Below are 10786 nucleotides of genomic sequence, written 5' to 3'. Positions count from 1 at the left end.
AAAAAATAGAATTCTTTTTGTAAGAATTGACATACAAAGACTAACGCAGAAGGTTTCTTGAATTCTCATGCTTTTCTTTGTATAAGAAAATCTTTCTGAACAAAGGAAAACAAAAAAAATAAGAAAAAAAGATTTGTGCATGTATGATGAATCCATGAATCAAGGGCTATATATCATTTGCCAATCACTAAGATATAGATCAAGAAAAATTTACACATTTATCCAGTATTAATCTTATGGTAATTGAAGATATGTTTTTATATCTTATCGCGGAGTAGCATCGTAAGTCGCTAAAAGCATCACAGCGTAATTTCTGTTCGTTGTCACAAATCAGGTTTATAATCACAACTAGTTTGTTCTAAAAATACTTGTTCGAGCAATTTAGACTGAAACGACATCTGCAGGTTAATGAATGTCGTTGTGGAAAATCAGTTGCCAAAGTATACAAACGGTTAATCTGTAATCTGCCTTGGCTTAGGCTATAGGTAATTGTCTATGCGGTAACCGGTTGTTTCGCTACATTGTCAATTCGCTACAGTCGTTTCGCTACATGGTACAAGTTGTTTCGCTATATGTATACATGGTACAGGTTGTTTCGCTACACATGAATGTTATTTGTGTAGATGATCCAAGCTTTTTGTACGCGTATTTATCTGCATATACGAAACGCCGATGTTTTAGACAATGGTTCTTCATGTTAAGCAAATTCCATGTGACGTCGAAACTTGGCTGATGGGAATAGCAAGGTACACCGGTAACATTTGCTCTGTAGTGATATACGGATAGCTAAGACAGATGTCATAATTCCTTTCATTGAAATCTAGAAATACGTACATGATTGCAGGAATACGATGTCTAATGATAATTACAGTACTGGTAGTCTAACTGGAGAAATAATATTCAAATGTAGCGAAACGAGTTGTACCCATGTAGCGAAACAACTTGTGCCATGTAGCGAGACGACTTGCCATGTAGCGAAAAGTACTGTAGCGAACTGACAATGTAGATAAACTCCCTGTAACCGTCTAAGCCTATCCCAGTCTTGATGCACAACGCAACTTGCCGACGTGAGACCTTCAAGCAATTAGTTGGCACACGTCCACAGGCTGTGCCTGCATGCTTCTTTCTATGCCAAATGTAAGCCGAGCTAGAATTTCCTTCATGTTGGAGTCTTCTGAAGAGCCGAGCCGCAACTTTCAACATCCTCCCCACGGATAGAAGAAAGTGCAAGATAATATAGGCGGCAGTCTGAACTTTGTGACTCAACACATCATATCATATCATATACGAGTACTGTGGCGTCATCCTAGGCTCACACTTCTGTACAAACATGTCCCTGGTCATTTCCAACTTTGATCTTTTTGTACAAAGGCCTGAGGATTTCCTCGGGGACTGACAATTCTAATGTAACATTTGTTGTTGCTTTTGGAAGGCGGCTAGGGAGATGTACTCGTGAATTTGGATTGCCCATTTCTTGTTCATTGATTCGACTCGCTAGAGCTGTCGGAAATTGATTTCGGGATGGCAGTGGATTACCGTAATCCCTGTTGTAAATTACTTATATACAAGTGAGCAGGCATATATATAGGATGTTAGTAAACGTTATCCTGGGTTAGATCAGAAAATGCACCTGTGGTTGGGCCACAACTTATTTCTGCAGCTCAATTATTTTATATTCATTTTATAATTCACTTCACGACTACTACTCCAACTACTACTTCTACTACTGCTACTGCTACTACTGGAACGGCTATTTCTGCTGGTAATTATCAATGATCCCTTACACCGCATCTATAGAAGAAGAACTTTATTGCGAGACAATTGTAGACGGTAAAATGTATGGCAAGAATTCTTAAACATAATACGAAATAGAAGTATAGAATAAAACATCCTAATTACTGATACAATACAATAAGGGCTTTAAGGAAATTCTTAACTTTCTGTTTTTTTTTTAAATTAATCTTAAGTTATTTCATTTTTTAAACTCGCCACTACCCTAGGCCTTGATCTCTTTCGGATGAAATATGTTCCCCGTGTATGCTTAAGATTTAGTTCTACATCATCTTGTCTCGGAAGGTCTTTAGGTTTCATCCTGATAGATATTTGGATCTTAAGCAAGCAGCGGATGTTTTGTCCTTAATGAGACGAGAGAATGACTTGAAAGATACCTCGCTCCGAAATGATGCTTCAGTGACAGTATTCTTCTTTCTTGCCTTAAATGCCCACGGTCGTGATGACGACCATTCTGGTATGATGAAGTCGTGTAAAGTGCCTTTTCTAAGGTCAAAATATTAGTGGCACGGCAGGATTCGAACCCGGGACCACATGGTTCTGAGCGGAACACGCTGCCGTTGCACAACACGACCCCATATTCCTTGTTGTGCACAACTACATGTGTATGGTTTAAAACGGCCACGTCACGTCGGCTGTTCTATTAAGGCGTCGGCCTGGGAAAGAAGCCTCGAACTGATAAAACAGCTGACGTATCTGTTGGGCATGATGAAAAAAATGTAACAGCTCTTTGCTATCATCTTAAAAATATCAATAATCTGTTCCCATCCAATGTTGTTAAACTTAAAAAGAAAATAAATGATTTTTATTGATTTTTCATATAACAAACATAAAAACATAGAAAAACAAACTGTATGGCACATAAGTCAATTAAACAGTCAATAATTAACGTATACACCATAATCTGTACAAAAATTATGTTAAACTTAAAAAAAAATGATATATCATGTGTACTCGAACTAGTATGTGCGAATTGAAAATAATTCAATTTTTCGTATTTTCTCTCTCATGGAATAGATGGTTGATATCTAGTCTCTATGTTGCTCCAGGTACCTCGTTGTCCAAGATGCCCGGACGAGGCGCTTCAACCCCCGGTGGACATCAGTCGTCATATGGGTGGTTGCCCTCGTCTTAGCTCTGCCAGGGGCCATCTTCTCCCGCACTGTCCCGTACCAACGCGAGGACTCCGTCTTCTGCGGCGTGCTGTGGCCTGTCTCCCTACAACACGTCTACAAAGGCTTCCACATCTTCTTGGTGGTGTGTGAATTCGCTGTTCCTGCCGTCATCATGAGCGTATTCTACTCCTTCGTGGTCTGTAAGGTGTGGCGGCGCCAGTTTCCGGGGCAGCACAACGCCTCTCACGCCCGCGCCCAGTCACGGTCCCGTCGAAAATCAATCCGATTATTCGCTCTTTTCATCATGTTCGTTCTCTGCTGGACTCCTTATCATATATATTCTATCCTTAGAGACTTTTACATCGGCATCTTAGCCAAAATTTCAACGAGTTTGAATCTTTTTTACATGGTCCAGGCAATTGCCATGAGTAACAGTTTGATGAACACCCTTGTGTATGTCGTGTTTAATGACAATATTACCCGTTTTCTGAAAACGTTGCCAAGGGATCTGTTTATTTCACTTCAAAAGAACTATAGGAACAAAAGCAGTCAGATGCATAGACAACACGAGTCACGTCAACGAGTTGACTACATGACAAGTATGACACCGAGAACTGCACGTAGCACTCTCGCGGTGAACACTAGAGAACACATACATTCAAGTAGAGTTTCACACGAAAATAGCATCAATCGTATGGAGATGGTATCATGTGTCTAAGTATATGCAAAGCTGACTCAAGTCAAAGACGTATAATGCTAGGGTCACATTTCCAACCCATGGCCCGGCCGGGCAGTCTTTCGGAATGTTAAGTATGATATAAAAGAAAACAAAGACACAAAACTTTTCTAAGAGCATACTATTAGGTAGTGATAATTTATTGATATAGATTTCGATTTTCCTTTTCCGCAAACAGCCCGGCCGGGCCCCAGTTAGGAAATGTGACCCTAGCATTAGTATGCATATGTGTAGGGAATAAGTATTTCATGTATATGTATCGTGGACATAAAATAGAGAGTGCCACATGATCCCATTATTATTAATATGTGGATGTATTCACTTTATTAAGTGGACTTTTAGGATGCTGATAGAGGATTCGTCGACTTCGTGACTGGCAAGTTAATCCCAGATAATGTTTCGCACAATATTCTAGGATGTGCGTTGTCGTAGATAAGGCGGAATCGGAAACTAGTACCTTAGAATACATTCAGTGACACTTAGCTGTACCCTTTGAGGAAATGAAATCGTCTCTCTTACACAGTGTGCTAATCTGGTCTTTGGCAAGGAAGTTATTAAAAAGTGATCGTATTCAACCTCCATAGATGTGCTCTGAATATCATTAAAATCATGGCAAAGGACCACGTAGTATGGTGAGGGCGTCGACTTATCAATATCTATACACATCTCCTGCTCATTGAACGTATGGTTTTCACTCATTGATATGTGAGTACATGTGGTACAAGTGTGGAGAAATAGCACAGAACAACAACAAAACTGCCACCAGACAGGATCAATACCGTCCAACAAATCGACGTTAGAAAAACATCGTATTAAGCTTGTCTTATTTAAAATCTGGAAAGTCGTACTCGGTTGAAAATAATCGTGAATTTCATTGCTTAAAAATGAAATGAAACGTTTTCTACCATACTGTAAATCGTGCAAAGCAGCTACAAAATGAGCATAAGATATGTCGGAAAACGCCAAAGTCAAAGAAGAAGATGTGAAAGAAAAAAAATTAAAATTAAGAATCAAGAATTTTGTATGCCATTTTCTGTGTGTTTTGTCATTTGTTCAACCTTCCTGACCACGTAGATTTCATATTGAAGACAACTCTCTTTTTGCCAAACTTTTTATTTTATTCACACGCTCGCATCAGTTTTGGGGTTCGCAGAGGATGTCATCCATCTAATCAAATCATCATGGCCTAATTATTGAGGGAAATCTATATTTGGAGTGTTTTCCACTAAAGGACTCAAGTACACTGAACATATGTGGTTTCTTGGTCTTGAGTCAATGAAAGTTATTTGAAACGATGTTTTATGTGTTGCAGAATATTTCGCATGTACTTCAACACGTTTACGGCATGCATTTGACTCTTGGAAATAGACATAACTCGAGTAGCTCATTTATAGAAATGGAAGCAACGTGTTAAGTAAAACATAATCCAACAAGCTATCTGCCACCAAAAATCAAGACCATAGCACGTCCAGGTCAAAAGATACAAAAACGGAAGTTCTGCTGCCGTACTAAGGTCACATACCAGGGAGCTCAAAATCGGCCTTGAATTTTGGCTTCCCAGCACCCGCCCACATACCAAATATCATCGAAATCCATCAAGAGGTTCTTGAGTTATGCTGACTACAGTAGTGCGGAAACACAAACAGACAAACAAACAGACACACACAGACACGCCCAAAACTATATCTAAATTTTTCATGGAGATAGAAATATGCATATCTTTGGTGGTTCGGTTTTACTATCTCAGAGTTTAAGATTCAGCTTTATGGGTTTATAGCGTCACAAACAATTTGTAAGACTAAATATATTCTACCCTGGGAAACCAGATCTAGACTAGGATCGGGCCACTTGCCGGTTACTTCGACGTCCCGAGGCAGTCAGCTCGCCCGATCTAAATCAATGCTACGGGAAGTTGTAGCCCCGGGCACTGTCCAGGCACGGTAGGTGACAGTGCCCGAGTCTAGGAACGGTCTGTGACAGTGCCCGAGTGTCACAAACCGTGCCTGGGGCAAAAGCACAGTTTGTGACACTCGGGCACTGTCACGAATCGTGCCTGGACACAGTCGTAAATGGCACGGTTAGGGACGGATTTTTGTTGTAGAAATTCGTGCTAAGACGTCCGAACATCCAAGACAAACGCGAAATGTATTTTAATGAGCAAGAATTACGGTGAATCTTTCTCACCCCAGCACCCCGAAAATAAAGATGGCGGGCTGCAGGAGAAAAACACGTTGGGCAGACTCCTCCCCCTCAAAACCCTAAGCTCCGCCCCAAAGCACAGTATGGGGTAAGACCCCCTGTGTGTCACGAACTGTGCTCGATTGGGCACGATTCGTGACGGTGCCTGCGTGTCACAAACTGTGCTTTTGTCCCAGGCACATGATTGAAGTCAAACCTTTTTAACCGCTCATCAAAACTTGAAGTTTGGTCAATCAGTCCGATCAATCTGACGAGTGCTCCTGAGAGTGACCTTTCTACAAAACACAGCGCAGTAGTCTGTTTATAACTACTGTACTACGCTGTGTCATTATTAGTGCACAGCATGTTTTATTCTTGAAAAAAAACACGGAATGAAGCAAACATGACCTTGCACATCCTCTTTCCATTATGGAGCAATGATCAAGGGATTACAGGGGCTAACCTTCTATATCCTAAATGTTATATGCATGTCGGGTCTTAATTTAGGTTAGAAGAATTACGATCAATTTGTTACCCAGGCAAGGAAGCTTTCATCGGTGTTGTTGCTGTGTGATTGCGTGTGTGAATTTGCGTACGTGCGTGTTTGTGCGTTTCTACGTATCATTGTCAACGTGTTTGTGTGTGAGTTTGTTTGTAATTGTTTGTATTCATGTGTGTGTTTGTGCTCGTGTGTGTATGTATGTGTGTACGTTTGCGAGCGTTTGTGTGTGTGTGTTTGTATGTGTGTGTGTGAGAGTGAGCTGTGTGTGTATGTGTATGCGTGAGTGTGTGTTTGTGTGCGTGCGTGTTTGTGCGTATGTTTTTTTCGTGACTGTGTAAACGTGTTTGTGTGTCTGACTTTGTGGACTTTGTGTGTGTGTGTGTATGTGTGTGTGTGTGTGTGTGTGTGTGTGTGTGTGTGTGTGTGTGTGTGTGTGTGTGTGTGTGTGTGTGTGTGCCACAATCTGCGCTGTGAAAGGAGAGTTTTACCTTGACAGTGCTTGGACGTTTTTTTGATAGCGGCCCTAGCGGGTGATTATCTATTCAAGTTGATGCCATGATGCCAATGTTTGGACCTTGGATTGCATTACGATGCTCTCCGACAGACGTGACGGGTTGACACCTTACTGGTCTGGGACTGCCAGACGTTTTGGCGGGCAGTAGTCGCATCCTATGCAGCTAAATATCCTCTCCCACAATGTATTTGAAATGGTTCAAGACCATGAACATTACAAGCTATAGAAAACCTAACTGGGGTTCTACCTTGGCCGTCTCACATATACTTCCTTGACCTTCCTCAAACGTAACATCGTAAGTACGTCAGAACGCTACTGGCGCTTTTGCTAAAAGCTTTACCACATTAGCTTTCTTTTAAAAACACGGCAGGCTTCTCTGTCAGAACGTCACGAGGGTTATTGCACCAAGCAACCTCAGTCTGAGAGTTTAGAAGTTAGTTTAGCTATTATAAAACTTAGCAAGCCTAGCGTACTATGCAACATAACGTTATAGTGTGTCATGCTATGTTTTATCGCACGCTAGGTTTTTTTCACTACGGTGACTCTTTGTCTATCAGTGCGTTACAAGAGATGTACGGTTATGATTTACATAGATTACTAGATATAGGAAGTCATTGGCTGGCGGCGTCGCTGCGGCCGATCGACAAAGCACTCAACTAATATTATCGACAAAAACAAATCTTTTAAACTTTGTGTGTTTCGTTATCATTTAGGTCATACTTGTACGTTTTGAATGGTATTCCCATCATAAAGTCAAGAGTAACACAAATCCAGTTTAGGACGCAGCGACGCCGCCAGCGTGCCGCGGGTCCAGTGAGAGGGGGTCTTGAGGACAATGGGAGTCACGGATAAGAGTACATAGGATTTAGGATTACCTAAACATTGTGCCACTGATGTGTTCGTGAACATTATTCCAATAATTTTTCGTTTTTTTTTAACAATGACTACGTGTAAGGTTTGCGAAATGTGACTCAATACATCTACCGACCAAGAATGGTCTAATATTCACACCTCCAGATTGTCTTCAATACAACAAGGTTTAAAGTTAAGAAATGCGACATCCTATGATACATGTATGAAAAAATTATACATAGACTATCGTCTGCAGGGATAAAACGTAATGTGCTTAGTATACGGATTGGGGTTCGTCTCAAAGGTTCAATGATTTTTCTGATCATTCCTAGTCTACAATAGACACAACTGTAAAACGTGACTGTCAAAAAGTAGGGCATATTAGAAATAGCAACAATGCCCTTGTCTTGAAGCTTGTATTGATGAATGAACGATTTGTCCAGTCTCATTATCTTGCCATGGTAGAAAGATAACCTAATCAGGATGCTTAACACGTTCCATTCAATCACAGCAACTATCCACAATGGTTCCAATTTAATTCTTGTCACAGTGTAAATGACCCGTTACATTTTGCCACGCAGTAACAGTGTATCTAAAGATAACCTTTGAACCGTAAACCTAAGGGAAAATGTAAGTAAACCGAATGTGAAGCGGAGAAGGAATATACAGAGCACTACGTCAGAATGTTGAAAAATAGAACAATAATGTCAAAACTTCAGACAGAGATGTCCACAAAATAAGGATCAGATTTAGGTGGAAAAAAATATTGTGTGATACCTCAAATGGTGCTGAATGGAAGAAAAAAGCAACCCAAAACCCCTGCGTAAATAACATGTTTTTTTTAATTGAATGGGCCTTAATGTTCTTCCACGCCCCAATAAATCGTCTATCTAAAGACAACATTTGACAGTAAAATCTAACAAAATTAAATGGACTACAGACGAAATATAAAGCATACTGAAGAGACATGACTGTTAAAGCAGACATTGACATTTTTGCTGGATGCCAACCTTGACCGTCTTGTAGATACACTTGCCTTGACCTTTCTCTGAAGGAATGCTTACAGTAAGATCACTGCTACAAGCTTGAGACTTCATGATACGAAAAGATTTAGGAAACCAGTAGGATTTATGTGTGAATGCTATAGCCCAAGAGCTGTTGTTATAAGCTTTGCTATAGGTATCACAAGTTAAAACAATCATTGTAACCGGTCATGTTTAGTGGTTAGCTCAATTCAGTCAAATGCCTCCCCAACACTATATGTTGTATGGAACGGTGGACTTTTTTTCACTCCAGCCATTCTTTGTCAATTCAAGAAATTGACGGTTATATTTCCCACAAATGGATAGGTTTTCTTCAGTAGATGGAGATAAAGAATGACATGAGATAGGCCACAATACCCGTAAACTACTGCAATACCCGCTGAAATTGCCCACCGCATTAGCCAGCATATTGTAGGTTTTACCACGTCAAAGTGAAAACGGAGAAACTACCAAAATGTTATATACAATTATGTGAAAATACGTTCTTCTATATCCTGACAAAGGATCCTTTTAGGTAGTGGGAACTGTTAGAGCCAGCTGGAGCCTAAGGCAGGCTTTATACTTCTAGTTACTTTATGGATCAGTGTCCTGTCTAGGTTGAGAGCTTTAAAGGTGGGTTAATATCCACGGCTTTGGTATTGTGATCAGGTAGCCTCCCAAACCACATAGCCTATAGTCTGATATAGCAGTCTGCAATTATTTTACAACTGTGTTGTCTTTTTTTTCAAAAAAATGGAATGATATTGAGAGAAGTAGCATTGGTGTAACGCATTTTTCATTCTTACTAGTCTCGTTGTAAGGTTTACGGATGCCATCATCATCATCATCATCATCATCATCACCGCCATCACCATCGTCATCATCATCACCATCATCATCATCATTACCACTTTTCCTAATTAATATACGTGATGATGAAAACCATGACTTTTGAATCCTGTCAGTTAATTAATCAAACCATTGCTACAAGTTTTAACTTAAAGATTAATGCTGCAAAACAGAAGACTTCGTTACTTAAGTCATTCTCTTGCTGTTAGAATGGTAGAAGAGTAGCTTTTAAAAGCTTCGTAGTTTATTATCCACAAAACTACCGTCTAAGATACGGCAGGATTATCACGATCTATTTTCTGTCAGAATGTTACAAAATTTGTCACTAGAAGCTACTCCAATTTTGGGAGTTTGGAAGTTATTACCTTTAATGTCAAGTCCTTCTCATTCTACATGTTGTATACTCCAGCCATCATTTGTCTATCAGAACGCCTGAAGAGATGTACAGTTAATAAATAAATCAGTGAGTTATGTTACCCACATAGTGATCGGGAATCCTTACAGAAATGGAAGAGGACAGGAAAAAAACCCACTTCATTTGTCCGTGAACTACCACATCATTGGCTAAACTTACACATCTTTTCACAATATCAGCTATAGGTTTCACCATGTTAAAGAAGATTTTATTTACAATGATGTAAAAATATATTCTCTTATATCCTGACAAAATTTCCTATAAGGTGGAAACTCTTAGAGGCAACTGGAGCGCCTAATATAGGATTTATTTATGTACCAAGTTGAGAGATTCTAATACTATAAAGTAGACTCATCTCCACATCTTGGCCGGCCGTTGTGATCAGAAAGCCTCCCAATCAACCCGCTAGCCTCCGTTGCAGGCCTCCCGCACGGCGATTTTTTAACTTATCGGGGCCAGTTACGGTCCCCCAATCAGATACGCACGGGGCCCTTAGCCGATACGCTCCCCAAGCAGATACCCCCCCCCCCCCCAGGAAAAGAACCTGGCCCCGATAAGTTGAAAAATCGCCGTGCGGGAGGCCTGCAACGGAGGCCACTAATCCGCGGCCCCTCCCCTGCTGTAACATAGCCTAATATGGCAGTCATTGTTTTATAATTATGCTGCCAAATGAAGGGTATTCACAACAGTAGCAATGGTGTGATGCATATTTTTCTAGCAAACTCGTCCGTGTGCTGAAAGATTAACGTTAAGATCAGAATGGGCCAGGGAAAATGTTTTTTTTTTAAATAAGGTTGCTTTCTTTGTCTGAC

The 10786-nt window shown here is 40.4% G+C and overlaps 1 protein-coding gene across 1 annotated transcript in view; it reads left to right on the top strand.

The window, feature by feature from the left end:
• LOC136426829 (prokineticin receptor 2-like) overlaps window positions 1-9634 on the top strand; it is a 15216-nt gene extending 5582 nt beyond the window's left edge. Inside the window, exons 2-4 of the mRNA XM_066415550.1 lie at window positions 2841-3111; window positions 5832-5929; window positions 9532-9634. Of these exons, the coding sequence (XP_066271647.1) occupies window positions 2841-3111; window positions 5832-5929; window positions 9532-9634 (472 nt within the window). The remainder of the gene's footprint in view (window positions 1-2840; window positions 3112-5831; window positions 5930-9531) is intronic.
• The last annotated feature ends 1152 nt before the right edge of the window (window positions 9635-10786 follow it).

The sequence above is a fragment of the Branchiostoma lanceolatum genome, chromosome 2, assembly GCF_035083965.1.
Source record: "Branchiostoma lanceolatum isolate klBraLanc5 chromosome 2, klBraLanc5.hap2, whole genome shotgun sequence".
NCBI lineage: Eukaryota > Metazoa > Chordata > Leptocardii > Amphioxiformes > Branchiostomatidae > Branchiostoma > Branchiostoma lanceolatum.
The sequence above is the reverse complement of the archived record's forward strand: the minus strand, read 5'-3'. Positions and strand labels throughout refer to the sequence as shown.